The sequence below is a fragment of the Crotalus tigris genome, unplaced genomic scaffold (assembly GCF_016545835.1).
Source record: "Crotalus tigris isolate CLP2741 ecotype Arizona unplaced genomic scaffold, ASM1654583v1 scf7180000024473.799607, whole genome shotgun sequence".
Lineage (NCBI taxonomy): Eukaryota > Metazoa > Chordata > Lepidosauria > Squamata > Viperidae > Crotalus > Crotalus tigris.
This window is the reverse complement of record NW_024100644.1, coordinates 174,642-193,826: the sequence shown is the minus strand read 5'-3', so window position 1 is coordinate 193,826 and position 19,185 is coordinate 174,642. Positions and strand designations below refer to the sequence as shown.

General features: G+C 40.1%; 5 gene segments (V, D, J or C); all 5 read right to left on the bottom strand.

Moving 5' to 3' along the window:
- Positions 1–1,122: 1,122 nt before the first annotated feature.
- Positions 1,123–1,713, bottom strand: LOC120303682. The segment is given in 2 exon segments: positions 1,123–1,471; positions 1,558–1,713. Coding segments are annotated over 2 exon segments (372 nt in total).
- Positions 1,714–4,818: 3,105 nt separating this feature from the next.
- LOC120303586 lies at positions 4,819–5,312 on the bottom strand. The segment is given in 2 exon segments: positions 4,819–5,141; positions 5,227–5,312. Coding segments are annotated over 2 exon segments (369 nt in total).
- A 5,830-nt stretch (positions 5,313–11,142) lies between these two features.
- LOC120303585 lies at positions 11,143–11,831 on the bottom strand. The segment is given in 2 exon segments: positions 11,143–11,627; positions 11,717–11,831. Coding segments are annotated over 2 exon segments (531 nt in total).
- A 1,084-nt stretch (positions 11,832–12,915) lies between these two features.
- On the bottom strand, positions 12,916–13,446 carry LOC120303584. The segment is given in 2 exon segments: positions 12,916–13,250; positions 13,340–13,446. Coding segments are annotated over 2 exon segments (381 nt in total).
- Positions 13,447–15,827: 2,381 nt separating this feature from the next.
- LOC120303583 lies at positions 15,828–16,605 on the bottom strand. The segment is given in 2 exon segments: positions 15,828–16,384; positions 16,474–16,605. Coding segments are annotated over 2 exon segments (603 nt in total).
- Positions 16,606–19,185: the final 2,580 nt, after the last annotated feature.

The window sequence follows — 19,185 nt, the reverse complement described above, 5'->3', positions numbered from 1 at the left end:
TGATGAATTGTCCTGTGATGAGTTGGCCCATAGCTAGTGGTCTGATTCTGTCCTGCTGCAGGCTCAACCGCCTTCTATTTGGCCATTCCCTTAGTTGTGTCTCATTGGCCAACATCTAAGATGGATTGGATTTCTTTACCACTTGGATGAGACAAATTGTTCTCAAACCTTATAGAAAAGAGTTATGTAAAGTCTCTTGGGGAAGGATGGTCTTCAGGAACCTGTTGAGTGATAGTTCGGAAGCAGCAGGGAAAACCACCAAGCTAACAGTTAAAGCCACATTTTCATTTTTTGTAAAGTGGAGAATGTTAATTTGTTAGACCCTGCTGCCCTCTTTTGCAAAGCAGGTAGAAGATCTGAAAAGACTTTCATTATGTGTGAAAGAAAACAGGGTTTAGGACAATCTCCGGGAGATATCCAGTACTTCCAGGCTGAAAGGAATCAGCTTGATAGCCTATCTCAAGAAATAAATAAAAATAAAATAATGTAATATATTTATTCATTGTTAGTAACAATCTCCATAAAGATTCATTTTGCAAACATTTAATTTATCCATTTAATTGATAAAAATTATATATGAGTGTGTGCGTGTGTGTGTAAAATATAAGCACATTTCTTAAGAACCATCAGATGCTCCTTGTCACAGTTGTAATGTGTAGTTCAGCCCTGATGAGAGTGCTATCTATGAAGAAAAATTCCATACAGGGACTGATCAGACTCTTTCCATTCCTACCAACCCATGCCCTTGTTTGAAAACCAATGCGCATTTGGACATACCAGGGAGGAACGGGAAGAGAAAAGGCGAGATAACAGAGGACTGCATCTCTTAATCCTTCTCTGTCATGGTTATATTGCAGCCAGGTCTTGAAAAAAAAAAAAAAAAACCTGTGGAAATAGGAGAAAGGAAACAAAAGAACAAGAAAAGAAGGAAGACACAAACAGCATGCTATGTGCTGTTCTGAATATCAGCAGTAACACTGAAGTCTAGTACTACTTTTTTGTTCACCTGGAATGTGTACCTTGTTCCTCTCTGCAGAGAATGACAGCCTGAAAGATGAACTAAGTTATCTGAATCCATTCATGTGAGTCCATAAAATTTCATCAGGGAAAGTTCCAGAAGTTTTTCACACTTCCTCCCTTGCTTTATCTCACTGTGGACCTCTTGCACAGTAATATGTGGCTGAGTCTGCAGCTGTCAGGGAGCTCATTGTCAAATAATATTCATTGCGGGAGTCATCGGCAGACAAGGTTGTTCGGCTTTGGAGGGATGAGGCATAGTATATCCTCCAGTTATTACTAGCCCAGTCTATCTGGCCCACCCATTCCAGTCCTTTTCCTGGAGCCTGGCGAACCCACTCCCAGTATACTTTCTTGACAGAGTCACCAGTCACTTTGCAAGTTAATCTGAAGGATCCTCCAGGGCTCGCTGTTCCTGGTCCAGATTCTACAAGTAGGATGGTGGAGTGGACATCTAAATGAATGACAAAGCAGGAATTAGTACACAACCCTATTTTTTTGTTTTATCTCATTGTTCAGGTCCATCTGGATGATACTCACACACAGGAGCTGCTATTAAACAAAGAAGACGAAGAATGGCAAGACCCATTGTGCAGTAAAGAAAACTCTTTTCCTTTAGAACAATGACACCTTTGGCTCTGTGATTCCTTTACTGCACTGACACTTTTTGGTCTGGGATGGTCTTTTGTGTGTTTATGTTTATTTAAAGGAGAAACAGCTCAGTGACTTCATTTGCATCTGAGTTTCATGTGGAAATTGAAACCAGTTTATAAGAAAGATGGCTTAAGTCCATCAGACTCAGTTCACAAGTAGAAATTTGTATGTTAACATCTGCAACACTAACTAGTTGTCCTGATTTAATTTAAAACAAATGTAGGACTATCATATCTAAAATGCAAAAATCTGGAGTAGGTGGCAATCAGTCCTAGCCTAGAAGTTGGACTTTGACTGTGGCTGTCACATCTACAACACCAAATATTACTCCTGATTTAATTTGTATAAAAGGAGGATAATGTTAGTAAATTAAGTGCTAAAAAATATGGGTGGTGAAATCAGTGGGTGGGGGTCAGGAATGAATAAACTGAGTAAATATCAACCTGGATTGAGTATGAAATTGAAATTGCATTAAAAAAGAGTATTATTCCTATACATTGAATGGATGAAGCTTGAAGTGCAGAATGAAGACAGGAAGGGAGAATCCAAATTAATGAAGTTGTTTTTGTTAGAAAGGTTTACAGAGCTGCTGGGTGAAAGAATGAAGAATATTTATATGCCACCCATTCCAGTCCTTTCCCTAGAGCCTGTCTCACCCAGATCATCTCATAGCTGCTGAAGGTGAATCCAGATCCTTTGCAGGAGAGACGGAGGGACTCTCCAGGTCTTCTCACATCCCCTCCAGTTTCCACCAACTGAACCTAAGATTGGGCACCTAGAAAGAAAGATTGTTTAATAAGTCTTCCTGCAGGAAAACAAAAGAAACTGAGGAATAACCACTCTTTCTGGAGAGAAAAATAATACCTCCATGGACAACTAACAAGAACATTATGTTGAGCCAGAGTGCCATTTTTGCTCACTCAAAAGTGTGAAGGATTCTTACTGATGGAAAAAAATATTCAGACAAGCACTCAACCTTTAAGTTTTTGAGTTCAGAAGGAGAGCAGAATGATATGATTCCTTTGAACAGGAAGCTGTCACTGAATTTACCTAATCCTAGGGATAATAGAACCACATGCAGCTTTGACCTTCTAGAATGCCTTCATCCTACATTGTAGAAATGCTGAAAATGACCTTTTGTTGTTAATTGTGAAGTTGTGTCTGACCCATCGCAACCCCGTGGACAACATTCCTCCAGGTCTTCCTGTACTCTACCATCTTCTGGAGTCCATTTAAGCTCATGCCTACTGCTTCAGTGACTCCATCCAGCCACCTCATTCTCTGTCGTCCACTTTTTCTATTGCCCTGAATCTTTCCCAGCATTAGGCCCTTCTCCAGTGAGTCCTTCCTTCTCATGACCTAACATGAGTTAAATATATTTATTTCAATCCTTAAGAAACATGAAAAGCAACAGGTTCATTTTCTCAGAAGGAAAGTCATATCTTCAAAAATCATTGTAATACATTATTTGAGCATTTCGGTAATGTTAAAGCTGGTAGAGAACTGATTGCCTACTTCTCTGCATGATGGAGATATACATCATATTTAGTGGAACTAATTCCCACAGTTGCAAGTAAAGATATTCAGTCAAAATTGAAATCCATGTTATCCAGAGTCCTCTAAGTGAGCGTCTATCAAGAATACACTTTCTTACCTTTTGTAGCAATTTTTCAGATACTTCTCAAAATTTGGTTATTGATGTACTTTGTAATCTGTAGCATCTATTAATTTTTCCATCTTTCTATTGCCAGCTTCAAATTTATTTTTTTATACAAATATAGAAGCAAAAAAATGACTTACAATTTTTGTATTTGCTCTGCCCTCCCCAATATGGGGCACACCAGTGTTCAATATTGTAGAGCCAATTCCAATGGACAGATGAATTCTTCAGTTCACTCTGAGCCAAGCCAAAGGTAGGCATAGGTTGAAATCAGGACATTAAATTGCCCTTGGAAGATAATCAGCAGTCATGGCATGGTCTGTAAAATTTGTATAATATGTGCCCACTGGAAGCATAACAATATTATTAGGAGGTAGCCACCGAGGAAGGAATTGAACCATTCCAAACAGACCTCCCAAAACCTAGTTCTGCAGACTGTCCAGCAGAATATGACAGTTGATAACTATGTTGTGTTTGTTGTTGTTTCCACTGGTCTGCAAATGAAAAAAGAAGAAAGTGGAGCAATTTTATCTCAGAGCTAAAAAAAAGGAAAGGATGGTCTCCAGAGACCCATTGAATGACAAATTGGAAGCAGAAGAGAAAACCATCTGGCTAACAGATGAAACCACACTTTCAATTGGGTTAAGTGGAGAATGTTAATTTGTTAGACACTGCTGCCCTCTCGTGCAAAGCAGACGGAAGGCTACCATCAGGCTCATTGTAAAGGTAAGAAAATAGGGCTTGGGATAGTGTTTCTGATCTGCAGGAGTTCTCCAGAGTTTCCAAGCTGAATAGATTGGGCTCAATAGCTCCAACTCAAGTAATAAATAAAAATAAAATATATAGATATATTCATTCTTTTGGTGTCAATCTCCACAAAGGTTCATTAATATATCCATTTAATTGGTAATAATGTGAAATATACATTATTTCCACTTGTTTCCTTAGAACTAGCAGATACTCATATGGTGTAATGTGTAGTTCAGCCCTGATGAAATTGCTATTAGTGAAGTAGAATTCTGTATATTCTGTACTGACTGATCTGATTCCTTCCATTCGTACCATATGACACCCGTACTGAGCTCCTTTTAAAACCAACACACATCTGAGTATACCAAGGAGGAATGGGAAGAGAGAAGGCTAAATGACTCTTAGGACTTGTAATCAACCCAACTACCAGGGATCTGTATCTCTTAATCCCTGTCCACAACAATGATGTTGCAGCTAATTCTTGAGAAACCTGTGTAAATAGGAAAAAAGAAAGAGAAAAGAAAATAGATGCAAATAACAAGCTATCTGCAGTTCTGAATATGAATAGCTACTCTGAAATCTAGTCCTACTTCTTCTTGACTTGGAATAGTAGCTTGTTCCATTTTGCAGCCAAACCTGAAAGAATAAATAAATTATCTCAATCCATTTGTGTGAATGAATAAAGTTTCTTCAGACAAAAGCTGAGAGGTTTTACACACTTCCTCCCTTGCTTTCTCTCACTGTGACTCTCCTGCACAGTAATATGTGGCTGAGTCTGCAGCTGTCAGGGATTTCATTGTCAAGTAACATTCATTCTTGGAGTCATCGGCTGTCAAGGTCGTTCGACTTTGGAGGGATGAGGCATAGTCTGTACTCGATTCACCCTCCTCCAAGGCTATGTCACCGACCCATTCCAATCCTTTTCCTGGAGCCTGGCGGATCCATGCCAAGTATACATTCTCAATGGATTCCCCTGTCACTTTGCAAGTTAATCTGAAGGATCCTCCAGGGCTCACTATTCCTGGCCCAGATTCCACAAGTTGGATGGTGGAGTGGACATCTAAGCGAATGAGAAAGTAATAATTAGTAAATAACTCTGCTTTTATTTTATCTCATTGTTCAGGGTCTATCTGGAAGATACTCACACAGAGGAGCTGCTACTAAACAAAGAAGTACAATGGCAGGCTCCATGGGGCAGTGAGAAAACAACCCTTCTTTTACCGCACTGACACCTTTGGGTGTGGGATGCTCTTTTGTGTATTTGTGATTATTTAAAGGAGAAACAGCTCAGTGACCTCATTTGCATCTCAGTTTCATGGGGAAGATAAAATCAGTTTATAAGAAAGAAAGGCTATATCTAACAAACCATCACTGTCTATAATTTGAACTTTGACAATGATTTTCATATCTACATCCCCAAATATTTGTCCTGATTTAGATAAATTTATGATATTATCAATAAATTAAGGGCTAAGAAACATGAAATGAGAGGGATAGGGTCAGGAATAAGTGGACTGAGTAAATATCAACCTGGACTGAATATGAAATAGAAATGCAGTGTTCACTGTATGAACAAAAAGTGGCTTTTTCATATAGATTGAATGGATGAAGGTTGATGTACAGAATGAAGAAACAATGTGAGAATCTGAATTAATAAAGCTGTTTTTTATTAGAAAAAAAATTGCAGAACTGCTGCGTGAAATGAACAGATTCACTTCCTCTCACTGTGTGTCTCTCTCACACAGTAATAGATGGCCGTGTCCTCTGGTTTGAGGCTGTTCATTTGCAGATACAGCTGGATTTTGGCGTCATCCATGGAAATGGTGAATGGTGTCAGAGTGTTTTTTGTCCATCAATTTCGATGAAGACCTTGACATCTTGTGGGTTATGGGTTATGGGCCATCAGCGATGTGTCCGTAGGTGGCTGATAAGACCGATGTTAGCATGGAATGTTCTGCCACATACTGAACAAAGAAGTGTAAACACTGTTAATTCAACATTTGCAGCTCTGGCTTTGCGGAGTGCTCGCTTTTCTTGTGCCAAGATTGTCCTTCTGTGTTCATATATCTTGCAACCCTGGTACACCAAGGTGCACCATGTCGGTCGATCATGCGTCAGAAGTTCCCAAGAGATGGTATTAATATCCAGGGACTTGAGAAGCTTTTAACGTGTCTTTGTATCGCTTCTTTTGTCCCCCGTGTGATCGCTTTCCTTGAGACAGCTCACCATAGAAGAGCTATTTAGGGATGCGATGATCTGGCTTCCTTACAACATGGCCCGCCCAGCGCATCTGGGCTTTCATCAACAGAGTGTAAACTGATGATAGACCTGCTCTGGAGAGGACATCTGTGTCTGGTATGTTATCCTGCCACCGGATCCTCAGAATTCTATGAAGGCAAGTCATGTGGAAGTAGTTCAGTTGCCTAACATGCCTCCTGTACACTGTCCAGGTCTCACTAGCATACAATAGGGTAGTTAGCACTGCTGCCTGGTAAAGTTTAAGCTTGGTAGCAAGACTTATTCCACGGCGGTCCCACACGTTAGTCTGCAATCTGCCAAATGCAGAACTTGCCTTGGCAATTCTACAGTTGACCTCGATGTCAATTGTCACTGCACGGGAGAGGGTACTACCAAGATACGTAAATTGGTCCGCTGCTTGCAGCTTTTGTCCCTTTACTGTGATGGTGGGCTCTTGATATTGGGCTTTTGGAGCTGGCTGGTATATCACTTCAGTTTTCTTCGTGTTGATGAAGAGGCCAAAGTTGTCACAAGCGGCTGCGAATTTGTCCATGCTGGCTTGCATTTCCTGCTCCGATCCTGCATTAAGGGCACAGTCATCAGCAAAGAGGAGATCTCATAGCACAGTCTCCTTTACCTTGGTGACAGCCTGAAGTCTTAGCAGGTTGAACAGTTTCCCATCGGTTCTGTACCTCAGATTAACTCCCATTGAGCTGTTCTGAAAGGCGTCTGACAGCATGGCTGAGAACATCATGCTGAACAGGGTTGGTGCCAGCACGCAGCCCTGCTTAACGCCATTAGTAACAGGGAAGGCCTCTGAGGCTCCACCGTTACTAAGAACACAAGCCACCATGCCATCATGGAACTGTCATACCATCAGGTGTCAGAGTAGTAAATATATGAAGATCATATACGTGCAACCCACTCCAGGCCTTTCCCTGGAACCTGTCTCATTGTGTCTCTCGCACAGTAATAGATGGCTGTGTCCTCTGCTACTAAACAAAGAAGTACAATGGCAGGCTCCATGGGGCAGTGAGAAAACAACCCTTCTTTTACTGCACTGACACCTTTGGGTGTGGGATGCTCTTTTGTGTATTTGTGATTATTTAAAGGAGAAACAGCTCAGTGACCTCATTTGCATCTCAGTTTCATGGGGAAGATAAAATCAGTTTATAAGAAAGAAAGGCTATATCTAACAAACCATCACTGTCTATAATTTGAACTTTGACAATGATTTTCATATCTACATCCCCAAATATTTGTCCTGATTTAGATAAATTTATGATATTATCAATAAATTAAGGGCTAAGAAACATGAGTGGTGAAATGAGAGGGACAGGGTCAGGAATAAGTGGACTGAGTAAATATCAACCTGGACTGAATATGAAATAGAAATGCAGTGTTCACTGTATGAACAAAAAGTGGCTTTTTCATATAGATTGAATGGATGAAGGTTGATGTACAGAATGAAGAAACAATGTGAGAATCTGAATTAATAAAGCTGTTTTTTATTAGAAAAAATATTGCAGAACTGCTGGGTGAAATAAACAGATTCACTTCCTCTCACTGTTTGTCTCTCTCACACAGTAATAGATCGCCGTGTCCTCTGGTTTGAGGCTGTTCATTTGCAGATACAGCTGGATTTTGGCGTCATCCATGGAAATGGTGAATGGTGTCAGAGTGTTTTTTGTCCATCAATTTCGATGAAGACCTTGATATCTTGTGGGTTATGGGTTATGGGCTATCAACGATGTGTCCGTAGGTGGCTGATAAGACCGATGTTAGCATGGAATGTTCTGCCACATACTGAACAAAGAAGTGTAGACACTGTTAATTCAGCATTTGCAGCTCTGGCTTTGCGGAGTGCTCGCTTTTCTTGTGCCAAGATTGTCCTTCTGTGTTCATATATCTTGCAACCCTGGTACACCAAGGTGCGCCATGTCGGTCGATCATGCGCCAGAAGTTCCCAAGAGATGGTATTAATATCCAGGGACTTGAGAAGCTTTTAACGTGTCTTTGTATCGCTTCTTTTGTCCCCCGTGTGATCGCTTTCCTTGAGACAGCTCACCATAGAAGAGCTATTTAGGGATGCGATGATCTGGCTTCCTTACAACATGGCCTGCCCAGCGCATCTGGGCTTTCATCAACAGAGTGTAAACTGATGATAGACCTGCTCTGGAGAGGACATCTGTGTCTGGTATGTTATCCTGCCACCAGATCCTCAGAATTCTATGAAGGCAAGTTATGTGGAAGTAGTTCAGTTGCCTAACATGCCTCCTGTACACTGTCCAGGTCTCACTAGCATACAATAGGGTAGTTAGCACTGCTGCCTGGTAAAGTTTAAGCTTGGTAGCAAGACTTATTCCACGGCGGTCCCACACGTTAGTCTGCAATCTGCCAAATGCAGAACTTGCCTTGGCAATTCTACAGTTGACCTCGATGTCAATTGTCACTGCACGGGAGAGGGTACTACCAAGATACGTAAATTGGTCCGCTGCTTGCAGCTTTTGTCCCTTTACTGTGATGGTGGGCTCTTGATATTGGGCTTTTGGAGCTGGCTGGTATATCACTTCAGTTTTCTTCGTGTTGATGAAGAGGCCAAAGTTGTCACAAGCGGCTGCGAATTTGTCCATGCTGGCTTGCATTTCCTGCTCCGATCCTGCATTAAGGGCACAGTCATCAGCAAAGAGGAGATCTCATAGCACAGTCTCCTTTACCTTGGTGACAGCCTGAAGTCTTCGCAGGTTGAACAGTTTCCCATCGGTTCTGTACCTGTTCTGAAAGGCGTCTGACAGCATGGCTGAGAACATCATGCTGAACAGGGTTGGTGCCAGCACGCAGCCCTGCTTAATGCCATTATTAACAGGGAAGGCCTCTGAGGCTCCACCGTTACTAAGAACACAAGCCGCCATGCCGTCATGGAACTGTCATACCATCAGGTGTCAGAGTAGTAAATATATGAAGATCATATACGTGCAACCCACTCCAGGCCTTTCCCTGGAACCTGTCTCATTGTGTCTCTCGCACAGTAATAGATGGCTGTGTCCTCTGGTTTGAGGCTGTTCATTTGCAGATACAGCTGGCTTTTGGCATAATCCCTGGAGATGGTGAAGCGTCCCTTCACTTTGTCAGAGTAGTAAATATCTGAAGACCATATATAAGCTACCCATTCCAGGCCTTTTCCTGGAACCTGTCTCACCCAGACCATCCAGTAGTTGCCAAAGGTGAATCCAGAGCCTTGGCAGGAGAGATGGAGGGACTCTCCAGGTCTTCTCCCCTCCCCTCCAGACTCCACTAACTGTACCTCAGATTGGACACCTAGAAAGAAAGGTTGTTTAATAAGACCTCCTGCAGGGAAACACAAGAAAATGGGGAATTATCTTTCTCTTTGGAGAGGAAAATAATAATACCTCTGAGGACAACTAACAAGGACATGAGGTTTAGCCAGGATGCCATTTTTGGTAGCTCAAAACCTTGTAGGTTTCTTACTGATGGGAAAACATTCATACAAGCACTCAGCTTCGAGATGTTGAGTGCAGCAGGAGAATATTAAGATATGGTTCCTTTCAAGAGGAAGCTGTCACTGAATTTACAGTAATTAGCCCTCGGATAAAAGAGATACTCACTGCTTTGAGTTTCTAGAGTGCCTTCATCCCACATTGTGGACATGCTGAAAATAGTCCTAATGTCAAATAAAGTATATTCATTTTAATCCTTAAGAAACATGTAAAGCAACAGCTTGATTTTGTCAGAAGGAAAAACATAACTTGAAAATTCAATATGCTGCATCATTTGGGGAACTGTACTGCTAGTCGAGAACTGATTGTTAGTTCTCTGTATGATGGAGATGTAAATAAAATTTAGTGGAACTATTTCCCACATTTCCAAGGAAAGAAATTGAGTCAAAACTGAAATCCATACTTTAGATAGTCCCATAAGTAAGCATCTATTAAGGACACACTTTCTTACCTTGTGGCAATTTTTTAGATACTTCTCAAAATATGGTTATTGCTGCAGTTTGTAATCCATTGGATCTTTTACTTTATCCATCCATCTCTCTCTCTCTCTCTCTCTCTCTTTCTCTCTCTCTCTCATGCTTCAAATTTATTTTTTTATATATAGAAGCAAAGAACATGATTTACACTTTTTTATTTGCTCTGTGCTCCCAATCTGAGGGACAACCAGCTTTTTTTCCTGATCTGACCGATAGTGTAGAGCCAATTCCAATATACAGAGGAATTCTGTTGTTCATTCTCTGCCAAGCCAAAGATTGGCATAGGTTGAAATCAGCACATTAAATTCTCCTTGGAAGATAATCGGCAGTCATGGCATGGTGTGCAGCTCAGGAAATAAATAGAAATAAAATTGGTATGATATATTTATTGACTTGGAATCAGTCTCCAGAAAGTTTCATTATGAAAATATTTAATATATCCATTTAATTGGCAATAATGCAAAATATACATTATAAGCACTTGTTTCATGAGAACTAGCAGAAACTCATATTCTCAGATGTAATGTGAAGTTCAGCCCTAATGAAACAGCTATCAATGAAGCAGAATTCTGTTTAGTGACTGATCAGATCTTTTCCATTCCTACCATCTCACATTCATATTGTCCTGACTTGAAAACCAGTAGACATGTGGATATACTGAAGAGGAATAAAAAGGTTTACCTAACTCTTAGGACTTAGATAAATCTATGATAACATTACAAAATTAAGAACCAAGAAATATGGGTGGTGAAATGAAAGGGTTAGGGTCAAGAATAAGTAGACTGAGTAAATATCTTGGATTGAATATGAAATTGAAATCTGGTGGTCACTAAATGAACAAAAAGAGGTCTGTTCCTATAGATTGAATGGATGAAGGTTCGTGTACAGAATGAAGGCATGAAGGGAGAATCTGAATTAATGAACCTGTTTTTTTCTTAGAAAAGAAATTTGCAGAACCATTGGACGAAATAGGCAGTTTTTGCTTGGCTTCACATATACTTCCTCTCATTGTGTCTCTCGCACAGTAATAGATGGCTGTGTCCTCTGGTTTGAGGCTGTTCATTTGCAGATACAGCTGGCTTTTGGCATCATTCCTGGAGATGGTGAAGCGTCCCTTCACTTTGTCAGAGTAGTAAATATCTGAAGACCATATATAAGCCACCCATTCCAGACCTTTCCCTGGAGCCTGTCTCACCCAGACCATCTCATAGCTGCTGAAGGTGAATCCAGAGGCTTGGCAGGAGAGACGGAGGGTCTCTCCAGATCTTCTTACATCCCCTCCAGACTCCACCAACTGAATCTCAGATTGGACACCTAGAAAGAAAGGTTGTTTAATAAGACCTCCTGCAGGGAAACTTAAGAAACTGAGGAATAATCCCTCTCTTTGGAGGGGAAAATAATACCTCTGAGGACAACTAACAAGGACAGAAGGTTTAGCCAGAGTGCCATTTTTCGTTGCTGAAAACCTTGGTGAATTCTTACTGATGGGAAAACATTCAGTCAAGCAGTCAACCCTTGAGATCTTGAGTGGAGCAGGAGAATAGAAAGATATGGTCCCTTTTAACAGGAAGCTGTCACTGAATTTACATAGCCCTCAGGATAAAAGAGATACACACTGCTTTGTCTTTCTAGAGTGTCTTCATCCTCCATTGTAGACATGACTGACAATGTCCCAACATCAGTTAAAGTATATTTATTTTAATCCATATGCGAGCATCTATTAAGGATACACCTTCTTACCTTGCAGCATTTTTTTAGATACTTCTGAAAATATGATTATTATTGTAGTTTGCAATGCATGGCATCTGTTACTTTATCCATCTCTCTCTCTCTCATGCTTCATATTTATTTTTTTTTATATACAAGTATAGAAACAAAAAACATGATCTACACTTTTGTATTTTGTCTGCCCTCCCCAATAGGGGGGACAACCAGCTTTTTTCCCCTGACCTAATCAATAGTGAAGATCCACTTCCAATGGACAGAGAAATTATTTAGCTCACTCTGGGCCAAGCCAAAGGTTTGCATAGGTTGAAATCAGCACATTAAATTGCCCTTGGGATCAGAGGTCATTGCATAGTCTGCAAAATTTATTTAATATGTGCCCACCAGAAGGATATCAGGCTTAATAGCAGTTAGCCACTGAGGAATGAATTGAACCATTCAAAACAGACCTCCAAAAACCTAGTTCCACAGACTGTCCAGCAGAATATGACAGTTGATATCTATTTTATGTTTCTTGTTGTTTCCACTGCTTTCAAAACATTCTTCCTTTCCTTCCAATACTCTTCCAATTCCTTCCTTTGTGATTCCCTTCCCTTCCTCAGCATTGGCAGTCTATGAGTGACGATTCACCAATATACTGCTAGGTTTCTTCCATGCATTTTTTTTCATGTATCTGTCATGCCCATCTGTAGATAAGAATAAATAAAAGAGGACAGGTAATGAACAAAGAGAGAGAAATTGTTTCAAAGATATCAAACTTGGTCTGCAAATGAAAAAGGGATGCGATTTTATCTCAGAGCTAAAAATATGTTGCTGAGTCTGCAGAAGTCAGAACTTCATTGTCAAATATAATGAACTTCATTGTCATTAACAGTTTTTACATGGCTTCACATATAGTTCCTCTCACTGTGTCTCTCGCACAGTAATAGACTGCTGTGTCTTCAGCTTTCAGGCTGTTCATTTGCAGATACAGCTGGCTTTTGGCATCGTCCCTGGAGATGGTGAAGCGACCCTTCACTTTGTCGGAGTAGTAAATATATGAAGAATATATTCTTGCCACCCATTCCAGGCCTTTCCCTGGAGCCTGTCTCACCCAGCTCATCCAGTAGCTGCTGAAAGTGAATCCAGAGGCTTGGCAGGAGAGACGGAGGGATTCTTCAGGTCTTCTCACATCCCCTCCAGTTTCCACCAACTGAACCTCAGATTGAGCACCTAGAAAGAAAGTTTGTTTAATAAGACTTCCTGCAGGTAAACCCAAGAAACTGACGAATAACCACTCTTTTCTGAGGGGAAAATAATACCTCCAAGAACAACTAACAAGGACATGATATTTAGCCAGAGTGCCATTTTTGCTCGCTCAAAAGTGTGAAGGATTCTTACTGATGGAAAAATATTCAGACAAGCACTCAACCCCTGTTTTTGAGTACAGCAGGAGAGCAGGATGATATGGTTCCTTTGAACAGGAAGCTGTCACTGAATTTACATAGTCCTCAGGATAAAAGAACCACATGCAACTTTGACCTTATAGATTGCCTTCATCCTACATTGCAGACATGCTGAAAATAATCTTGTGTTGTTAATTGTGAAGTTGTGTCTGACCCATTGCGACCCCATGGACAATGTTCCTCCAGGTCTTCCTGTCCTCTACCATCTTCTGGAGTCCATTTAAGCTCAAAACTACTGCTTCAGTGACTCCATCCAGCCACCTCATTCTCTGTTGTCCCCTTGTTCTATTGCCCTCAATCTTTCCCAACATTAGGCCCTTCTCCAGTGAGTCCTCCCTTCTCATGACCTAACATGAGTTAAATATATTTATTTCAATCCTTAAGAAACATGAAAAGCAACCGGTTCATTTTCTCAGAAGGAAAGTCATATCTTGAAAAATCATTGTAATGCATTATTTGAGCATTTTGGTAATATTAAAGCTGGTAGAGAACTAATTGGCTAGTTCTCTGAATGATGGAGATGTACATCTCATTTAGTGGAACTAATTCCCACAGTTGCAAGTAAATAAATTCAGTCAAAATTGAAATCCATATGTTATCCAGAGTCCCCTAAGTGAGCATCTATCAAGAATACACTTTCTTAGCTGTTGTAGCAATTTTTCAGATACTTCTCAAAATATGGTTATTGTTGTACTTTTTAATCTGTAGCATCTATTAATTTTTCCATCTCTCTCTTCAGGCTTCAAATTTATTTTTTACACAAATATAGAAGCGAAAAACATCGCTTACACTTTTGTATTTTCTCTGCCCTCCCCAATATGCGGGACAACCAGCTTTTTTTCCCTGACCTAGTCAATAGCATAGATCCAGTTCCAATGGACAGAGGAATTCTTTAGCTCATTCTATGCCAAGCCAAATGTTTGCATAGGTTGAACTCAGCACATTAAATTTCCCTTGGAATTAGAGATCATTGCATGGTCTGAAAAAATTATTTAATATGTGCCCATCAGAAGCATATCAGGATTATTAGGAGTTAGCCACTGAGGAAAGAATTAAACATTAAAAAGAGACCTCCAAAAACCTAGTTCCACAGACTGTCGAGCAGAATATGACAATTGATATCTATTTTATGTTTGTTGTTGTTTCCAGTGCTTTCACAACATTCTTTCTTCCCTTCCAATTCCTTTCTGATTCCTTTGTCATTCCCTTCCCTTCCTCAGCATTGGCAGTCTATGAGTGACGATTCACCAATACACATCTAGGTTTCTTCCATCCTTTTTTTTTCATGTTTCTATCATGCCCATCTATAGATAAGAATAAATAAAAGAGGACAGGCAGTGAACAAAGAGAGAGGAATTGTTTCCAACATATCAAGCTTGGTCTGCAAATGAAAAAGAAAGAAAGGGAAGCAATTTTATCTCAGAGCTAAAAATATGTTGCTGAGTCTGCAGAGGTCAGGAACTTCATTGTCAAATATAATTCATTGCGGGAGTCATCAGCTGTCAAGGTTGTTGGATGTTGGAGGGATGAGGCATAGGACTACTCCAGTTATCACCATCCCACACAATCCTGCTTTTGTTTTAACTCATTGCTCAGGTCTACCTGAAACATAAAGCAAAGAAGGAAAGAAGATGAAGAATGGCAAAATCCACTGAAGAGTGAGAAATACAACCTTTCCTTTAGCCCAATCAGAACATTGAGTCTGTGAAGCTCTTTTGAGTGTTTGTGATTGTTTAAAGGAGGAACATCTCAGTGATTCATTGGCATCTGAGTTTCAGGGGGAAGATAAAACCAGTTTATAAGAAAAGTAGGTTAAGTCGATCAATTTGTCCCAGCTCAGACGTTGGACATTGACTGTTGTTTTCAACACCAAACTTTTTTTTCCTGATTTAATTTAGATAAATTTATGATAACATTACTAAATTAAGGGCTAAGAAAGATGGGTGATGAGAGACAGGGTGACAGGAATTAGTAGATTGAATACATATCAAACTGGATTGAATATAAAATTGAAATGTGGCCTTTATTACATTTAAAAAAAAGAGGATCATTCCTATAGACTGAATGGATCCTATAGACAGAATGGATCACAGTAGTGAATATATGAGTAGTGAATATATACCTGCCACCTATTCCAGTCCTTTCCCTGGAGCCTGTGAGGAGAACTAACAAGGACACGAGGTTTACCCAGAGTGCCATTTTTGCTTTCTCAAACGTTTTGAGGATTTTTAACGAAGGGAAAACATTTAGACAAGCACTCAGCTTTTGAGATGTTGACTGCAGCAGGAAATCAGGATGAGTACAGCAGTAAGCTATCATTGGTGGTGAAATGATAGGGAGAGGATCAAGAATGAGTAGACTGAGTAAATATTAAACTGGATTGACGATGAAATTGAAGTGTGGTGCTCAATACATGAAGTAAAAAGAAGCTCATTTCTATAGACCAAATGGATGAAGGTGGAAGTGCCGAATGAAGATATGAAAGGAGAATCTGAGGAGAATAAAGTGGTTTTTTATTACAAAAGAAATTTGCAGGGCTGCTGTGTGAAATGGGCAGTTTTTGCGTGACTTCACATATAGTTCCTCTCACTGTGTCTCTCACACAGTAATAGACTGCCGTGTCTTCAGCTTTGAGGCTGTTCATTTGCAGATACAGCTGGCTTTTGGCATTGTCCCTGGAGATGGTGAAGCGGCCCTTCACTTTGTCAGGGTAGTAAGTATATGCGGCATCATTGCGTATCCTTGCCACCCATTCCACTCCTTTCCCTGGAGCCTGTCTTATCCAGCTCATCCAGTAGCTGCTGAAGGTGAATCCAGATCCTTGGCAGGAGAGACGGAGGGATTCTCCAGGTCTTCTCACATCCCCTCCAGTTTCCACCAACTGAACCTCAGATTGGGCACCTAGAAAGAAAGTTTGTTTAATAAGACTTCCTGCAGAGAAACAAAAGAAACTGAGGAACAACCACTCTTTTTGGAGGGGAAAATAATACCTCCAAGGAAAACTAACAAGGACAAGATGTTTAGCCAGAGTGCCATTTTTGCTCGCTCAAAAGTGTGAACGATTCTTACTGGTGGAAAAAATATTCAGACAAGCACTCAACCTTTAAGTTTTTGAGTGCAGCAGAAGACCAGGATGATATGGTTCCTTTGAACAGGAAGCTGTCACTGAATTTACATAGTCCTCAGGATAAAATAACCACATGCAGCTTTGATCTTCTAGGTTGCCTTCATCCTACATGGTAGACATGCTGAAAATGACCTAACATGAGTTAAATATATTTATTTTAATCCTTAATAATCATGAAAAGCAAAAGGTTGATTTTCTCAGAAGGAAAGTCATATCTTGAAAAATCATCGTAATGCATTATTTGAGCATTTTGGTAATGTTAAAGCTGGTAGAGAACTGATTTCCTAGTTCTCTGCATGATGGAGATGTACATCACATTTAGTGGAATTGAAAAATTTAAATCCATGTGTTCTCCAGAGTCTCTTAAGTGAGTGTCTATCAAGAATACACTTTCTTACTTTTTGTACCAATTTTTCAGATACTTCTCAAAATATGGTTATTGCTGCAGTTTGTAATCCATGGCATCTTTTACTTTATCCATCTCTCTCATGCTTCAAATTTATTTTTCTTTTAAAAATAAAGAAGCAAAAAACATGGCTAACACCTTTGTATTTGCTCTGCCTTCCCCAATTTGGGGGATCAGCAGCTTCTTTTCCTGATCTGACCAATAGTGAAGAGCCAATGTCAATGGACAGAGGAATTTTTCATCTCATTCTCTGCCAAGACAAAGATCGGAATTGATTGAAATAAGCACATTAAATTCCCCTTGGAAGATAATTGGAAATCATGGCATGGTCTGCAAAATTTGTATAATATGTGCCCACTGGAAGCATAACAGTATTATTAGGACTTAGCCACCGAGGAAGGAATTGAACCATTCCAAACAGACCTCCCAAAACCTAGTTCTGCAGACTGTCCAGCAGAATATGACAGTTGATAACTACTGTATGTTGTGTTTGTTGTTGCTTCCACTGGTCTGCAAATGAAAAAGAAAAAAAAAAGAAAAAAGTGAAGCAATTTTATCTCAGAGCTAAAAAAAAGGAATTATGAGAAAGAATCTTGGGAAAGGATGGTCTCCAGAGACCCATTGAATGACAAATCAGAAGCAGAAGAGAAAACCATCTGGCTAACAGATGAAACCACACTTTCACTTGGGTTAAGTGGAGAATGTTAATTTGTTAGACACTGCTGCCCTCTCGTGCAAAGCAGATGGAAGGCTACCATCAGGCTCATTGTAAAGGTAAGAAAATAGGGCTCGGGATAGTGTTTCTGATCTGTAGGAGTTCTCCAGAGTTTCCAGGCTGAATAGAATGGGCTCAATAGCTCCACCTCAAGAAATAAATAAAAATAAAATATATAGATATATTCATTCTTTTGGTGTCAATCTCCACAAAAGTTCCTTAATATATCCATTTAATTGGTAATAATGTGAAATATATATTATTTCCACTTGTTTCCTTAGAACTAGCAGATACTCATATGGTGTAATGTGTAGTTCAGCCCTGATGAAATTGCTATTAGTGAAGTAGAATTCTGTATATTCTGACTGATCTGATTCCTTCCATTCATACCATATGACACCCATACTGAGCTCCTTTTAAAACCAACACACATCTGAGTATACCAAGGAGGAATGGGAAGAGAGAAGGCTAAATGACTCTTAGGACTTGTAATCAACCCAACTACCAGGGATCTGTATCTTTTAATCCACAACAATGATGTTGCAGCTAATTCTTGAGAAACCTGTGTAAATAGGAAAAAAGAAAGAGAAAAGAAAATAGATGCAAATAACAAGCTATGTGCAGTTCTGAATATGAATAGCTACTCTGAAATATAGTCCGACTTCTTCTTGACTTGGAATAGTAGCTTGTTCCATTTTGCAGCCAACAGCAAGCTGAAAGAATAAATAAATTATCTCAATCCATTTGTGTGAATGAATAAAGTTTCTTCAGACAAAAGCTGAGAGGTTTTACACACTTCCTCCCTTGCTTTCTCTCACTGTGACTCTCCTGCACAGTAATATGTGGCTGAGTCTGCAGCTGTCAGGGATTTCATTGTCAAGTAACATTCATTCTTGGAGTCATCGGTTGTCAAGGTCGTTCGACTTTGGAGGGATGAGGCATACGCTGTACTCCATTCAACATCTTCCAAGACTGTGGTACCCACCCATTCCAATCCTTTTCCTGGAGCCTGGCGGATCCATGCCAAGTCTACATTCTTAATGGATTGCCCTGTCACTTTGCAAGTTAATCTGAAGGATCCTCCAGGGCTCACTCTTCCTGGCCCAGATTCCACAAGTTGGATGGTGGAGTGGACATCTAAGCGAATGAGAAAGTAATAATTAGTAAATAACTCTGCTTTTGTTTTATCTCATTGTTCAGGGTCTATCTGGAAGATACTCACACACAGGAGCTGCTACTAAGCAAAGAAGTACAATGGCAGGCTCCATGGGGCAGTGAGAAAACACGCCTTCTTTTACTGCACTGACACCTTTGGGTCTGGGATGCTCTTTTGTGTATTTGTGATTATTTAAAGGAGAAACAGCTCAGTGCCCTCATTTGCATCTGGGTTTCATGGGGAAGATAAAATCAGTTTATAAGAAAGAAAGGCTATATCTAACAAACCATCACTGTCT